The 17,016-nt window shown below is 42.9% G+C and overlaps 1 protein-coding gene across 7 annotated transcripts in view; it reads left to right on the plus strand.

Annotated features, from left to right (window-relative positions):
* Positions 1–576: 576 nt before the first annotated feature.
* The window catches only part of RUNX2 (RUNX family transcription factor 2), a 224,174-nt gene continuing 207,734 nt past the window's right edge, over positions 577–17,016 (plus strand). For all 7 annotated transcript variants that reach the window (XM_045071042.1, XM_045071039.1, XM_045071046.1 and 4 more), the window contains exons 1-3: positions 577–1,290; positions 9,982–10,138; positions 16,048–16,152. In XM_045071042.1, coding sequence (XP_044926977.1) covers positions 925–1,290; positions 9,982–10,138; positions 16,048–16,152 — 628 coding nt within the window. In that variant the 5' untranslated portion in view covers positions 577–924. The remainder of the gene's footprint in view (positions 1,291–9,981; positions 10,139–16,047; positions 16,153–17,016) is intronic.

The following is a 17,016-nucleotide window of genomic DNA, read 5'->3' on the forward strand; positions in this document are numbered from 1 at the left end:
AGAGGACGCGATCAGGCGAGATTCCCCTCGACCCGGGCCGCCTCTCCGGCTTCGGAAGCTGCGCGCTGCGTCCTGGGGCTCCTGCTCTTGGCCGGCGGGCGGCGGCAGCGGCTGCGATTCGCAGGCTCGAGAGCCGTTGCCCCGAGATCCGCTGCCCGCGACTTACCTCCTGGCACCTCGACGCGCGAGGGTCAGGGAAGCTTTGCAAAAAGCAGGAGGGACTGGATGCAAGGAGGTGGCCCTGAGAAGGCCAGAAGAGGAGAAAGGAAAGGAAGGAGCGGAGCCGGGGAGCCGGGCTGGCAGCCGCCGCGGGAGGAATCTGAGCGTGCGGCTGGCGCGGGGGGAGCGGAGGCCGCCGCGGAGGAGGAGGCGGCGGCGGCGGCAGCAGCAGCGCGGGGAGGGCGGGCGGCTGCGCGGACGCCTGCAGCTGGGTAGCTAGCTGAGCGCGCGGCGCGGCGGTGGCGGGCAGTGCGCGGCTATGCTGGCCGCGGGGCTGGACTGCTGAACCCACTCGGAGCCATCGCGGGACTCGACCTGGGAGGGGGCGCCAGCGCACCCAGGACGCGGTGCCCCAAGGGACCCCACTTCAAGCTGCGAACTGAAGCCCCCTGCCACCCCAGGACACACACATCTCCGCGCCGGTTCTCCGCTGCCACCGCCAGCGTTCCAAAGGCTCCGGCAAGATCTGTGCCTCTCGGGTCTCCCAACCCGCCAACCCGACTGCTCCGCATCGTCACCGCCGTCCCCGTCAGACTCCTCCCGGCAGTCGGCTTCACCGAACTTGATTTCTCACCTCCTCGGCCCCATCACCTCCATCCCCTTTCCCCCCGTCTCGCCTCCACCCCCCCAATTTCCTCCTCCTCGCCCCTCATTTCCACCCTCCTCCCCCTCCCCCGGCCACTTCGCTAACTTGTGGCTGTTGTGATGCGTATTCCCGTAGATCCGAGCACCAGCCGGCGCTTCAGCCCTCCCTCCAGCAGCCTGCAGCCCGGCAAGATGAGCGACGTGAGCCCGGTGGTGGCTGCGCAACAGCAGCAGCAGCAGCAACAGCAACAGCAGCAGCAGCAGCAGCAGCAACAGCAGCAGGAGGCGGCGGCGGCGGCAGCGGCGGCGGCGGCGGCAGCGGCGGCCGCGGTGCCCCGGTTGCGGCCGCCCCACGACAACCGCACCATGGTGGAGATCATCGCTGACCACCCGGCCGAGCTGGTCCGCACCGACAGCCCCAACTTCCTGTGCTCTGTGCTGCCCTCGCACTGGCGCTGCAACAAGACCCTGCCCGTGGCCTTCAAGGTAAGAAGCTGCGGCCGCTCCCCCGCCCGCCGGCGTCTCCATGCCCGCGGGGGCCGGGGCCCCGACGGGCTCTGGGGCCTCCTACCTTGGTGGCTCTGACCCGAGCACCCCCCCTCCCCGAGTGACCCTCTTCCTCCGGATCCCTCGGCGGGCTCGGGACGCGGTGACCCCGCGAAGATCCCCTCTCCCACCTGTGCCTGCAGCCAACCGCCTCAGTCCCTGACCCCTTTATCCTTTCATTACCCCTCAAGCCTCCCGACCAGCGTTCTAACCCACTCCTCTGAGAGGTCTCCCCTCCCCCTAGAAGCCCCTCGGTGCCCACTCTGGGCGCCACCACCCCGGCTTATTCCACCCCCCCCCCCCACATTCCCCCGGGGTGAGGAGCCCCCGGCCTTCTCCCCCGGGACTCCCGCGTTCGCCCGGCTGGGCATACCCACCCGCCCAGCAGCGCGGGCTGCCGGCGCCTCCCCTCCCCCGAGTCCCGCGCGCGCTTCTACTCTCTCCGCTCCAGTCGGACCCCCCTCTGCCCGGCTTGGCGCCCCCTTCTCTAACCCGCCTGAACCTCGGCGGCCCCGGCCGCTCCCGGGCTCGGGCTCGGGGGCCAGTGTTCGTGGGGTGCCGGCGCCGGGCGTTAGCGTCCGGGGCGGGGCGCGGGGTGCCGGCTGCGGAGCGTGGGCCGCATGACCCGTGTCCACGAGGGTCTCGGGCAAACCTAGGGACTCTGGGAGCGAGTGAGCGGGAGACAGCACGGGGGCGTCGGCTTGGCTCGCAGACCTGCGCCTGTTGCCGTTACCGGGAGGAAGGCGGGGCCGCCAGGGTCGCTGCGCGCCCGGAGGCGGGGGAGCCCCGGATCCCGGGGCGCTGGACCCTCGAGTGCCGGGAGGTGGCTAGTGGAGGGGGCGGGGGCTCGGGCCGCCTCTTGGAGCCGGGACCCAGCTCCCCGCCTCACCCCACCTGGGAGGGACAGGGGAAACCTGTGAAATGCCTTTGGCTCGCCCGCCTTGAAAAAGGAGGTGAAAGTTTGAGGATTTCTCTTATTGGTACTTGTGAAGGACTTGAGTCCCTAAGGGCCCTCCTGCTTCTGAAAGGTCATGGGAGGCTCCGGCCGGAGGTCTGGGCGCGGAGGAGCAACCCCCGAGTCCTGGGAGCGCTCCCCGCGCACCGCGGCCTCCTCCGCTCGCCCGCCGGGCCCGTTAGTTGGAGGGCGGGTGTCGTCGGCGGGAGCCGCAGCAGCGGCCCGGCAGGTTGCGGGTCCAGGGTCTGGAGCCTCTCGCAGTAGCTGGATGCGTCTCCACAGCGCGGTCTAGATTTCCCCGGGCGGACCTCGTCAGGGGTAGCCCGGGAGCCCCCAGGGCCTGGCAGGCACTGGGCTGATGGGGAAACCGGTTCCCGGGCAGTCCACACTCCCGGGACCAGACTCCAGGGATGGAGGGGGCGGTGAGCCAGACAGGGAGAAGAGCATTCCCGGGAAGACGCTTCCGGCCCTGTCTGGCCTCTGAACTGGTAAAGGTGGGCCTGGGTCCTCTGGGTTCTGGGATCTGTGGAGAGCAGGCTAAGCGAGGCCTGGCGAAGTCGGAGGAGGAGGGAGGAATCCTGCCAGTTCCTGTACTGTGGACCCCGGGGCCAAGCTCCTACAGGCCACTGGCAGTTCCCAGTTGTGCATCACAACACCCCCCCCCGCCCCATCACCACCCCACGCATCAATTCAGATTCCGTGTGTGGGTGGGGTGGAAAGAAAGAGGAGTCCAGGTCAATTAGAGCTGGTTATCTAGCTGGGTCTTGTATCAGAACAAAAATCAGAATGAATTGTTCAGGAAAGGGGATGTTGCATTCTGGGGCAGGTTTCATTTTGCAGTTGGTTCAAGAAGTGTGTGTGTGTGTGTGTTTTAACCGTCACATTTCTCCTTTTATAAACCACCTATTTTGTAGATTAACGTTTTCCTCCTTGAAATACGAAAAGCTTAGAATGGATGTGAATTCTAGAAATTAGAATTTCCACACAAGAGCTATCTTTTACAACGTTCATCGTCCCTGGGCCCAGAATGTTCTAATTGGCCTTAAGCGAAGAGTGGAAATTTGTACCCCCCCAACCCTCAAAACACAAACAAACAAACAAAAAAGCCTGGATTAAAACAGCAAATACAAATAGATATTTTGTCAATAAAATGCCATGTCAGGCATTCCAAGTCAGGATATATGAAAATAAAATGGTAGGTACCTACGTTTTAAAAGATATCATTTAGATGTTTGGTGTTCTACATTCTGTTTGCTCTGCTAGACGTGTTTAAGGTATAACTGTCTTGAACTATTCTCCTCATTTATGGTGCTGAATTGATTTTGAGTCTTGGTACTTTGGATAGAAATGAACTTTTTGGTGCAAAGATAGAATGCAGTGTGTTTGAGCTGTTCTCAGATATTTTGGTTATCTTTAGGTTTTCTTATTACCACCCTTTTAAAATTATTTTGAAAATAAATTGTTTTCTTTGCTATTTACCATCCTTATTGTTAATTACAGAGCAGTTTTATTTTTAACCAGTGAACAAAACCATAGATTATACATAGCCATATTAGATTAAGTATTTTAATTCATATTAATTAAAAAAGAAATTGAGTTAATTTAAGACTTGATTCACTGTGTCCTCCCACTCCCATACCTGTATTTAAGAAAATTCAGACAGATGGTGATAGCTGAGATCCCCTCAGGATTTAAGTTTTGTCTCTGCTGAAAAAGATGTGTAGAGGTGTGGAACATCTAGATTTTGACAACATTTTTTATTGTTTTCATCTGAATGTTAGTAAAAACAATCTCTCTTTACCTTTCTTTTGAGATAAAAGCCTGAGATCAGTAGACTTTCTACACCCTTGTAACATAATCAAATACATATGCAGCAGAGAAATAATATGAAGAAGTCTCAGTTTTAGAAGTGGTGACCACAATTTGGCTATCATATTTAGAGCCATGTACAAAGTAAGTTACAGTGTTGTTGGGTAGATAATATGTGGGTAAATATATTTAAAAACACAAACACACAGAACTTAATTGTTGAGAAATCTGGGATTCAAATCAATACAGTATTTATTGAACCCATATTTTATGTCTGTGACCCTAAACTCAGAATTGAAGAACAACATATTGAGTTTAATATGTAGTGTTTTGATGTGTTAATTTAAAATAATGCTTCATGATGATATTGACAGTGTATTATATTTAAGACATAAGCAATGTATTAGTGTTGTTCATCTGATCTTGTTTTGGGATTATACAAGAATACTTATAATTTGTTTATACTCGGCATGTAAAAACACAAAATCAACTAGTATGTTTTAAAACATGCCAAGTTGTTTATTGGTATTATATTTTTAACAAAGTTCTGCAGGTTTGTAGTGTTCCATCCTTCCAGGTGTCAAGGAAATGGAAATAAATATTTTTAACATTTCTTTCAGGTGTATCTTACTGATAGCTTAAAATAGTTAAGGGATACTATTAGAGGATCCCCATGCCCTTTCTGTCTTAGATAATTCTTGTGACAAAGAAAGCAAAAAGCAATTTGCAAATTCATTACATTTGTTAAGGGTCTGGTAGAAATAGGGAGAGCACATGTCAGCCTGGCATCCAGTAGCACCCTTAGAGTCAGAGGTCTGTCAGCCTTTCCACCATGAATCCTGGTGTTCAGGGCTTATAACTCAGTTGCTTTAAATAGCTTCGAGCTGAGACACTATGCAGAAATTTTAAGTCCAGATGTATATTTTAAAACTAAAAGTGGCGCAAGGCTATTGTGCTGTTTTAAGTTAGAGAACACTGGACTGTATATTTGCCAGTATCAAATGTTTTTCTGGCAATGTTAAAGAAAGAAAACACATTTTTAGACATATGATCTATTACTCATAGTTAATTCTGCATGTTTGATGATACCTTTCAGTATTTCTCATGAGTAGGGTTTCAAAATGATGGAGCAATTTCTATTCGAAAATAATTTTTTCGACATCACTGGCCATTTTCCTCTTCCAAAACAAGTATGCAGCTAATAAATATTTGACATTAGTGAGCTGTGTTTTCCTAACGTATGTAATGATCAGGTTTTTATGTTTTTGTCTTTTTGAGTGTAATTATACCCCAACAAAGAAAAACATTATTGAACCTATTAAAACCTTATTGAATCTACTGTGAATTGTTATGCAAAATTATGTAAATCACAGTAGATTTCAGGTTGTGTGAGGACAGATACATTTTTGTGTTGTGCCTGTAAGTGCAATAAAAAAGTTAAAAATTTTAGAACTGAATATTTAAAAGGTAATTGAAACACACAATTTTAGGTGGAAAATAAATATTTAAAAAATTTTAAGAAAAACTTCTATTTGGAAAAAGATATGGTTAAGATATCTTTCATTATATTCTCCCATTTGGCATTGTTGTTTGTCTCTTTTCAAAATTTCAGAACATCTGTTGTTAGATGATCTAAGCCAGCTTGATATAGGGCACGTAAATTCCTGGCTTACACTGAAATAATTTCCATCAACTTATTCTTTGATATATATTTTTAAAAATTTAAAATGGTATTTTATATTGCATTTATTTTTTTCTCTACAATTCAGTTAAGTTTTCCTAAATTCGAGGATAAATGCTAAAAATTAACTGTAGCATTTGTGAAACTTTTTAATTGTTTATTTGATGTTATCTCTAGATAACTACCATAGGAATACAATTTTCCCTTTTTACAATTGCTCCCTTACATCTTTTTATTCCAAATAAAGATTTGATCAGATTTTATCTTGAGAAAGAATTATATTTCAATTTTGCTGCAAGTACAATGTGCTAAATGATATTGGTCTGCAAGAGTAATTGGCTGGTTAAAATTAGACTTCTGTCCACGGAAATGTCAAAGGCAATTTTAATTTCCATACAATAAGACCACAAAAACAGTTTTAAGGGTCTGAGCTAATTCTGTATTGCTGCTCTTTTAGAATAATTCACAGATTTAGTCATAAGGAGTCTCATACAAAATTTCAGTAGTTTCTAGGGTTAAGTATCCTTTTACCTTATTCCGTACAAGCTATGTATCATGTGATTTAAATGCTAGTTCTGTTGAGGTGTGCTAAATAAAGGAACTTCTTTCTCTGTTCTGAAATGTTAGGACACAAAATTACTTCCGTCTTCTCCCTTAAGTTTCTTGAATTAGTAAACTGTATATTTTAAAAACACTTAGAAATGTAATTGTTCAGGTTTCATCACAAACTGTTCTTTGCAGAACGGAACTTTTGTGTTGGGTAGTATGGAAACAACTTTTAAAGTGTGCTTGCTCCTAACTAGTTAAAAGAACGATTTTTGAGTGCTCTCTACCCCTTAAATTGTTTTCCATTGCTTGGGTTTGGTACAGATGAAATGTGTAAAAATTTCTTGATTCTTTTGGTTTTCTTTTAGATAAACACAGTTGAGAATCTCCAAGGGAGACTTTTTAGCTTCAGAGATCTATTTTCTTTAAAACACTCTGACATATAATTATACTTTTGATTGATATAAAATCGAATACAGTACTCTCTCTCTTTTCTTTTCCTCAGAAAAACATTGGGCATTTGATTTGGTAGAGTGAATAGTAGAAAAAAACCCCAATATATTTAGCCATTAAAATAGAGTTCAGCCATAACAGGAAAAGTTGTCACTACATTCTGTGAGCATTTCGTTTTTAGGCCAAGTTCTAAGCCTCCTAGAAGACTCACACAATTTGTGATTACCTATTTGTTTGGTTATTAAGTGTAATACGTAAAGCATACCAATATTTAACATGGTGATTATTCTGTTGCTTAAGCAAAGAAAAGTGGATTTGTGTGTTTCACTCTTAGGGATCTTTTCTTTCATATTTTCCCATATTGAATCAATTTTCCTTTTTCTTCTAACTAAAAAAAATCCATTATGTTAAAAATATGCAGTAAAATAATAATGTCCCAGAACTCTTGAAAATCTTTATATTGGGACAGATTTCTTCATTGTTTTTTAAATTTAGCCAGACAGAAGCGAAACCCATCAGCAGTCAACCTTTATCTCTGAGAAACACCAAAAAACATCTCAAGACATGAAGTAAAGAATTACATGTTCAATTGAACCCGTTCAGGATGCTTATAAGTTAAAGCCTGTGTTTAGCACACAGCGGACTTAGAACCAGAATTAGCCTCCTCATCTTACAAAAAATACATCATTGTAATTACACTCTACTTCTAGAGTATCTTCTACATTATACAGACTTAAAAAAATTATTTCCAATTTATATTGGAAAACTGTGGTTCCTGGAGATGAAGTTATTTGTGTGACATCATAGCAGATGTAAAAAAGAGGTGGGAAAAAAGAAGGGCCTCTTAATTTTTGGTACATTCCTTTTCTTCTGAGCAGTACAAACTTCTCTGCCTTCATTAATATGCTTACTGGTTCCATCTTTACTTTGACATCAAAAACTGCATGGCAGGTGCTAAAACACAATATGCTGAATATAAAAGAGGTCAGACTTTCAGATGCAGACTAGCCAAACGTGAATTTTTTCAGTGTTTTCAGATGTTCCCATTTTTAGCCTTGTGAATTTGAAAAATTGAAAAGCATATTGTCTCCAGTAGGAGTAGGACATTACCTCTATTCAGGAGCCCCTTGAAGCACTAGATGAAGTATGCAGGGAGGAAATCATGTTCTCCTGGAATTTGCCCTTGACCTGGGAGACTTCTCAGGTTGAATAGAGTCACCCAAAGGGTAGTCGGCAATTCCCTCTTCGAAAAAGTTGTCAGAAACCTAGTTTGGTGCAAGAACATGTTGCTTATGGAGGGATGCTGACTCAGCCTTTAACAGGTTCTCTTCCTTGGACTTTTAGCTGGTACCCTTGCAGACTCTTGGCCGTGGGAGGCGTTGCTCTTTATGGAGCACTTCTGTACTTATTTCAAAATTATTTATCAACACTTACTATGTGCTAGGTACTGTTTGGGCTATGGGCATGTGGTGGTGAGCAAAGTCAGTGAAGGCCAATCTAATATAATCTAGTCTCCTGGGAGTAAGTCTCAGAACTTTGGACTAGTGTGTCAAAAGCAGTAGATGGATCACTAAAATATGTACATGGAAATGAGGATCATTTGAGAACAGTGGGGTTCTGGGGAAGTGTGTTCTGTAAGGAAGGCTATAGGATTTTGAGCTGAACAACAAAGTGCTAAGGCAGGCATGGCATTGAGAAACAGCCTAAGAGAAAAGCCAGGGCAAAAAAAAAAATTTTTTTTTTTTTTGACGAGTTTTTTTTTAGTGTGGTTGGTGGTTTGCTTGCATGGAACAGAGGGTATGTGGTAGAGGAGGGCTGGGGTGGGGGTCATGAGTGGGGAAAACTCAGCCCTCAAGCATAGTTACAGGTCGGTTTTATCACACTATAAAAACTTGCTTTAATGAGAGTATGTACAAATTGTATTGGGAGTCTGGAATCAGATGCTTAGGTCTGCCTTGTGGAAATCTCGACAGAGGGGAGAGCAGCCCTAGGCATAGAAGAAGAAAGATCAGAGGGCTATTGGCCAGAGAGGCAAGAGCTCGTGGGCGTCATTATCAGAGAGCAGTGGGCTACTCTCAGTGGAACTATTGCTTAGTCACCACAAGGGCATCTGGAAGTGGAATGAGGAAGAGATGGAAAAAATCTGAAAAGAAGACCCTGGAAGTTAGTTGAGAAAAATGATATAATCAAGAATGGATCAAGAATAGTGTGTCTCTGTGACCATGTGGCCTCTACACCAACATTCCCTCACCAGCCTTCCTGTGAAAGAGAGGTACCAATTTGCAGGTCAGCTGACCTCGGTTAAAAGTGTGACCCCTAGCCTTGGAGCAGTGAAAATGTTTGTGGACCTGAGATTCTCAGGATCCTTACTTGACTGAGTTAATCTGCTGCCGGTTAGCTGTTGAAGACTCAGGAGGCAGTGGTGTCATTTCAAAATGGCGGACGGGACAAGACAGAATCAATTTGTCCAAGGGCACGTTTTTTTTTTTTTTTTATCCCTACCACTCATTGGTCAATGACCATTTTCAGCCCATTCTAATCCTTGATTCGGCACCTAGACTTTAAGTTTCTCGAGAGCTTTGTCTATATTCCACAGTAGGGTGGACCTTCAGAAATTATTTGCAGTGTGATTAAAAGCTGAATATGTAGCCCGAAGTTAGGAGATGAAATGTAGTGTTGGATACTACAGCCTATTGAAGCTTCCATATCATCAGGAACTCTAAGATTTCACCTCAATGTCTTCTCCCATAGAGCAGCTGACCAGACTTTCTTTTTTCAGCCTGTGATCTGGATGAGACCACACCTCAGGGGCTCTCCAGGCTGCAGACAGGCGGTGCCTTCATATGTACGATGCAATCTGCAGATGGGGCATCAGCTTTCCTTCTGTGGCATAATTCCCATGGACAGCCTAACATGGGGATTTAATAAAAATGTACATGTATTCTGCGAGGAGTCCAACAACGAATGAAGGAAACTCTTGCCTGCCTTTGAAATGGGTGGACCTTGAAACATGGGTCTGTTTGAAGTGGCATCCTGACCCATATGCAGATGCTTCCTTCCTATCTGCCATGACTGGGCTAGAGCACTAAATCCTGATAAGACATATCATTTGCAATGGGAATATGTTCTCAGTGTCTAAGCTTTTCTGATGTGCCCTTATTGCTGCTGTGTTTCCTGTTTTATGTAGGTGGTAGCCCTCGGAGAGGTACCAGATGGGACTGTGGTTACTGTCATGGCGGGTAACGATGAAAATTATTCTGCTGAGCTCCGAAATGCCTCTGCTGTTATGAAAAACCAAGTAGCAAGGTTCAACGATTTGAGATTTGTGGGCCGAAGTGGAAGAGGTAGGTCTCTGGTTTTTAATATTGATAGTGGAATAAACACATCAGGATCTCCTGTTGAAATGTAGGCTAGTCTGTATACAAATCAGCACCTTCTTGCGCTGAACAGAATTGCTTAAGCTTTTATTTAAATATGTCCAGATGAAGTTGAGTGTTTTTCTGAGTGCTCAGGCTTTTTTCATTTGTTTTATGATACTGAAAATTCAAACAGTGTTTTCAGAAGAACTAGTCCCTAATTTCACTGGGCGTGAGCACATAAGGTGGAGAGAACAGTTGGAGGTTCAAGTTCTGAATTATGAGGAGCCAAATAACTGAGTAAATTGAGTGGCAACGAGGAAAGAAAAAGGAAAGCATTGGATCAATTTCCTGATAATATCAATTTTGTTCTAAGTTGCTGCAAGGACAGCCAGTATAACGTTCTTCACTTAGCACATAGGTTACCTCAGTATGATTTAACTTACTCTTATAATAAGAATCTATTTTAAAAAGTCATAGTTTTTTACAGAAGGCTTCTTATTTGAATTGGGGAATGATGTGTTCCCTGTGTTACAGTGACTATATAGAGTGGTCTAGACAGATGAGTGATTAAGATTCTAAATAATTTCCACATTATTTGAGGGTCTCCCCCTCCTGCATCTATCTTCAAATATTGGGAGTCCTTAAAAAGATCATAAAATAGAAAATAATTTCTTTTAGGTTCTCATAGCTGTTTCATAAAGGGGATTAATGTTTTTTAAAAAAAGTCTCCAAGGAAACCAATATTTTGGCTTTTATTTACTTTCCTGTAGAGAGACTTGTAATGGTCCTTCACAAGAAGTATGATGCTCATTTATGCATTTATTGAATCTACTATTTTCATTTTAAGTGTCTCGATAAGAAGAGAGAAAATAGACCACTTTAGGATGGAGGTGAAATAAATTAGAATGACCTATGGAATGACTTCTACCCAGGTTCGAATTAGGAAATGAGAAGCATCAATTTTTAAACCATGTCCCATAATTGCTCTTTAGTTTGGATCAGATGTCATATTATTACCATTGTAAAAACTTGATAAGGGAAATTCAAGCAAGGCTGTTTCCGATGAGTAGTTTTAGTTTACTTTCTAGGAACAGGGCCAAGAAGCTGTACTTTTTAACTTAAAAAAAATGATGCATGCTAATGAGATACTGTCACTGAAAGGTTGTTTGAAATAAAATGAGGCTCAGAGCCTCTGGTAGACTCAAAACTAAAGGGGTTATCTCTGCATCAGATTTAGTTTACTTTCATTAAAAGGAAAAAAGACACATCCTATCTCACTGTTGACTGATTAGGTGTGAAGTGTGTGCATTCTTTTTTTTTTTTTTTTCTGTTATTGGTGCAGGTCCACAGTACAATGAAAGTTTCTCTCTTTTCTAGTAGAAATCAAGAAACATTTGAACAGGATGATTTACCTGCATGCTCTGAACTGTATCTTTCTCCTTATGTGACATTAATTTTGTTTTTAATTGGAGTAATGAATTTCAGTATTTAGAAGACTGGATACTACCTTACAGAGTCAAGCTAGTGTTTCCATTTACCTTGCTTTTGTATTATATAGATGCTGCATAACTTTTCTCTGATCAATTTGAGTAGAAACTATGGCAAAGTGATAGTGTACTTTGTAAACCCTCAACATATTTATTTAAGAAACTTCAAAGAGAAACAAAGGGTGTGCACTGTTTTACTATATTGGCTTTCTGAGTTTTGGCTGGTTTCCCAAATAGCAATTTTTATATTTAAAAAAAAAAAAAAGACAGACTTAACTGCTTGCAGACTTTTCACGCATGGAAGATGAAGAAAGCTTCTTTTGATGAAGTGTAATTATGTCCAAACAGAGCTGACCCCCTCCCCCTATATTTCTTATGATCTTAACTGAAGAAAGTAGGATTTTTCCTTTGAAGCAGCCGGGACTTGGTGGAGGATCTGAAATGCTACAGTCTGCTGCCAGAGGCAGGATGGAGAAATTGGTCCAGACTTGTCTTCGAGACTTAGATTGGGGGCGGGAGGGGGGCGGGGGAGTGGGTGCAGAGAGAAAGAAAAATTGATTTATCGCTAATAATAGATTTTTATATCATGACATTAATGTTATATGAAAGGAATCAGTAATATCAAGCTGAAATGAAGAGGACGAAAGGAGAGAGAACACTGATAAGAGATACCATTCTTTGGGGGAAAAAAAAAAGAAAAAAGGTCAGTTTTTCAGTGGCAGGAAACCCTTTAACCTGCCTGTGTACCTGACCTGCTTTCTAAAAACAAAACAAAACAAAACAAACTCCTTCCAGCTTCATCTCTGATTTTTACATTTCTACATTTCTCTTAAATGATGAAGTCTGGATCATCATGTTGCTACCATTGTATCCCCGCCCCCCCAGCTATTTACAATTTTCTATTTTGAGTAGCATGAAAAAATAATACAAAATTTCTTAAATGTTAACACTTTTTCTTTTCAGTGGTAGAGAGATAAATTCTCAGAAATAGAAAAACAGTTTTAGATATATAAAGGAGTTATTTCACTACTTACTTTGTCATTATGGGTTAACTGATGACTTTTGAAAATGCTTTGAATTAAAATTCACAGAGCATCTGTGAAACTTGCATCAAGTTAGGAGTGGCTTATCTTTTTTTTATTGTCCCCCCCCCTTTTTTTTCCTCCTTTGCATTTTAAACAAAAGTATTTGTTTGCTATTTCAGCAGAAATATTTGGTCCTTAAGTTTTCTTGCTATGTGTGCACACTTCTACATCAAACATGCTGCTTGTGGTCTACAAGCAGTTTGAAGCACCTACAGTGTACAGAGCTCAGTACTGTATCACTCCAAGATACAATCCTTGCTTATAGTTTTATCCTATCGACTGTCCCTGATAGCCTCTCGAGTTAGGTTAGAATTGTCTTTCAGTGACCGTGCCTGTATTTATCTTGGAGAATATATGACTCCAGGACATATTTTGGAACTAGTTCCTAGCTGAAGCCAAGGATGATATAATTAGTTGTCATTAGTGCTAGCTAGCTAGCTCCCTCGGTAGAAGTCAGCATTTTTATCACTTCTGCAAAGTAGTAAACAATGGAATTTAGAAAAAGGTTTTTTTTTTTTTTAATTTTTAAGCAAAATTTAAGTAAATCATGAGTACTCAAATAAACATTTGACTTAGGAGATGCATTGTTATTTGTGAGGTGAAAAACCAATTACTCAGTTGGGTAGTAGTTTCTGGAAGTTTCTTGAACACTATGTTCATGTTCCTCCTGAAGGGGCAGTAAGAGGTAGAGAGAACCTCCTTAATTTTTATTTTAGTTGTCAAAGTACATTTTGATCTTCAGGATTTGATTTTAGAAGATTGTAGTGATACTTCAAGGACTGGTTTCCTCTCCCCCAAACCCACCTCTTTTAAAAAGGAATTTTTACTGGTTCTGCTTTGAACATGTAGGTGCTTTATGCTTACAGGGTAAATTTTATATTGGCTTTTGTTCTTACACAAGGTGTTTGAATTTGGGAGAAGCATTGATGACTTTTAATATCTGAACGAAGATATGAAAGCCTCAAGTAGAAATATTCTCAGAACCGGTTTCGATAAGTTCACGAGTCTGAATAACACTAGCAGGTCATTTAGACTTATTTAAGGACAAGTGAGATATATACATCCTTGCTTTGTTAAGATCTGTGCCAAGGATGACAGCTGCCTTGCTAACCAGCCTTGTAGAAGTGCAGTCCTGGCTCACAGACCACTGATCTGACCCAGAATGGCGTCTTGTATGGTTTAATCTCACTTACCTTTCAATGTAGGGGTTCAGCCCATTCACTCCCTGAGCTCTCTACATTGTTTTGAGTTCTCTATCTGGATCTCTATCAGATCTCTTCAGCTTTCTGATCTCCCATTCTGTACACTTGGGAGTTTTCTGTAACTAGTTCAGATTGCCAGCTGCCTTTTTCTTCCAGTTAGCCCTAATGTTTATAATAAATCCTCTGGTTCCTAACCAGACAATTGCATTTCTTTAAACCCATGTAGCATTCAGTCTATAATGGATGAAATATGATCTATCAGTGACACTTTAAAAATAGATGCTTTCCTCCTCCTGGCGAGATATTATGCTAGTGGATTTATATCTACTGTTTCTTGGTCTTATAGAGCTGATGGGGACGCGTGTAGAAATAAATGATCTGTTAATTTTTAAAAATTTTCTCTGACAGAGTTTAAAAGAAGAGCACTCTCTTTAAGGCCTGGAAGACCTGGGTTTAGACCCTGATTTTTTCCTCTTATTAGTTGTGTGGTTGACTTGCTAAGCCTCTCTGGGCTTTAGTTTCCTCATTTGTGAACTGCAGGGGATGAAGCTAACTGGAGAGGACTAGAGGAGATATGTATGAGGTGGTTGACAGTTAGTAGTTTTCTAATCAGTATTCATCTCTCCCTGTCTGCTCCCCTCCCCCCATTTGCATCTTGTCTTTTTTTTTTCTTTTTTTCTTTCTTTCTTTTTTTTTTTTTTTTTTGATACTGGCCATGGAAAAGTATAGCCAAAGAGACTTAAAGCTAAATATACTGAGTAACAAATGATGTGTGTCTTAAACATATTTTAGGAACTTCTATGGTCAGGGTTGAAAAGAAAACCCATTCACTAGATTTGACAGCCAAAGACCTGTTCTACATTAAGCCTCGTGTAGAACCTGTTCCACATTAAGCTTTGAGAAGATTGCCTTAAATTCTGCATTGCTACATAATGTTTAAGATTTGCGTTTTGATTTAATACCCTCAAGCTTTCAGTAAAGGGAAAAAACAGTCTCTGACCAAAAAAACAAAGCAAAACAATACGAGCTGTTTCAAGGTCTGGTACAGGAGCAGGCCAAGAGCACACTCTGGCCCGCGATTGCCACGAAGGTTTTATTGAGTCACTGTTTCACGCCCACCTTTTCCTGTCTTGTAACAGTTTGCAGTTTTGACTATCTGACATGACTAACCGTTGCAAATCTAACTGATTACAACTGTCAGTGAGTCTGGGTAGCAGGGTCTGGGATCTTCTTCTGGAGAAGGCAGACATCCGAGTCTGCTCCCAGCTTCTCCCTGTCTTCTTTCCCCCACCTCTATTCATCACCTTTCCTCATTAATTTGAAACATCAGATATCGTGTTTCAATGAAGCACACCCTCAGCTAAAAGCAGCAATTCTCACTTACGTTGGGAGACGTTGTGTACATGGAGCGAAGAAGTCACTGTCAGGGAGTTAGTTCAGGATTTAACAGCAAGGTTGTATGTTCGGGCAGGGGTGGGCAGGGAGGAGAAAAGCTCTGTTCCAGTAATGATGAAATCATCATACCACAGGCACATTAAGGCAGGACAGGAGACACCGGCTCCTGTTAAAATGATTCCCATAAGAACCTTCCTCTTTCATCTTCTTATTGTAGTGCAGTTAAATAAATGAAATGCTAAAGCCATGTGAAGTAAATAACATAATCAACAGTGATTTACTATTGTTCTCTCATGGGGTCATGACCTAATCCTAAATAAAGACTTCTAAAATTGTCTGTGTTTGGATGTGTTCCTGATGTTGTTGGAGAGGACTGGAAGGAAGAGAATCTTCCTCAAGTGGGCCAGCGTTTTTGTTTTCATTACCACTCCTTGCTACTGAGCTGCAGTTTTTTTTTTTTTTTTTTTTTTTTTTTTTTTTTTTTTTTGGGAGTTGGAGCCCTCTTGTAGAGCACTGCAGTGAAGATGGTCTGGATACTCAGTTTAATCCTTCCCCAAAGTGGCCATCGGAGGCTTTCTCATTGAGAATAAAGAGCCCCGTCTCTTGCTTTTGTTTCATTACCTCCTCAGACATGCTCGAGTGCAATCTGGACGTCCATGCTGTTCTGTTATCCCTGGTGCTGTCTTTTTATATTCACTGTGGATTTTCCCCTTTTACATCTGCAGGCAAGAGTTTCACCTTGACCATAACTGTCTTCACAAATCCTCCCCAAGTAGCCACCTATCACAGAGCTATTAAAGTTACAGTGGATGGACCCCGGGAACCCAGAAGTAAGTACTCGCCTTGCTGTTGGAAACGGTAAACAGGGTGTGTGGGGGACCCTATGAGGAATGTGTCCCTGAGCATTAGGACTACTTTCATGTAAACGGTTTCTTTGCCAAGTATGCTCTCTGCATGTGTTTGGACTGAGGGGCAGTTAGCAGAAGTTCACAGTTAGTAGAAGATCAAATTACACTGGTCAACCTTGCCACAGAATTGCTAAGGCTTACCTAACTTGGGGGACATGAGTGGAGAATTACTCAGTCACTGTAGGTGCGGGCTAAGACATTCTTCTCATGTGCTGTACACACTAGACAGCAGACCCATGAGATCTGAGGAGAAAAACAACAGACTGAAAAATCTTGAGCTTAGTCAAAAAGCATTTGTGTGTGTTTCCCATGGTCTAAGAATGTGTTTTAACTTTTTAGCTCGCCCACACAATTCCCTTTATAAAGAGCACACTGCTTAATTACAAAGAATTTATTTGCAAATGATAACTTGCTTGATTGTTACAACACTGTTGTTTGGTCATGTTCTGGTAATTGTTATAGATAGTTTCTTTTAACAGATAGAGTCAAACCACGTCTAAATCCGCCTTGGTGTGTTTGTCTGTCTGGACATCCAGAAGGTTGATCGGGCATTCATTTAAGAAGAACACATAACCCATTTGGGCCAATATGCATTTTCCTCCCAAATCTAAATAGAGACAGGTTTTCTCCCCAGTCCCACCCCCAAAACTGATTTGATCAAACTTGGTACAGCAGCATTTAACTGCATTTAGGGATTAAAGATTATTTGATATATATGACATGAAAACTAATGTGCCAATGGAAACATTGAACTCTGCCTTTGATGAGTGAGTACATGGGAGTCCC

This window comes from Mustela putorius, unplaced genomic scaffold (genome assembly GCF_011764305.1).
Source record: "Mustela putorius furo isolate JIRA1106 unplaced genomic scaffold, ASM1176430v1.1 tig00003983_pilon_pilon_pilon, whole genome shotgun sequence".
NCBI lineage: Eukaryota > Metazoa > Chordata > Mammalia > Carnivora > Mustelidae > Mustela > Mustela putorius.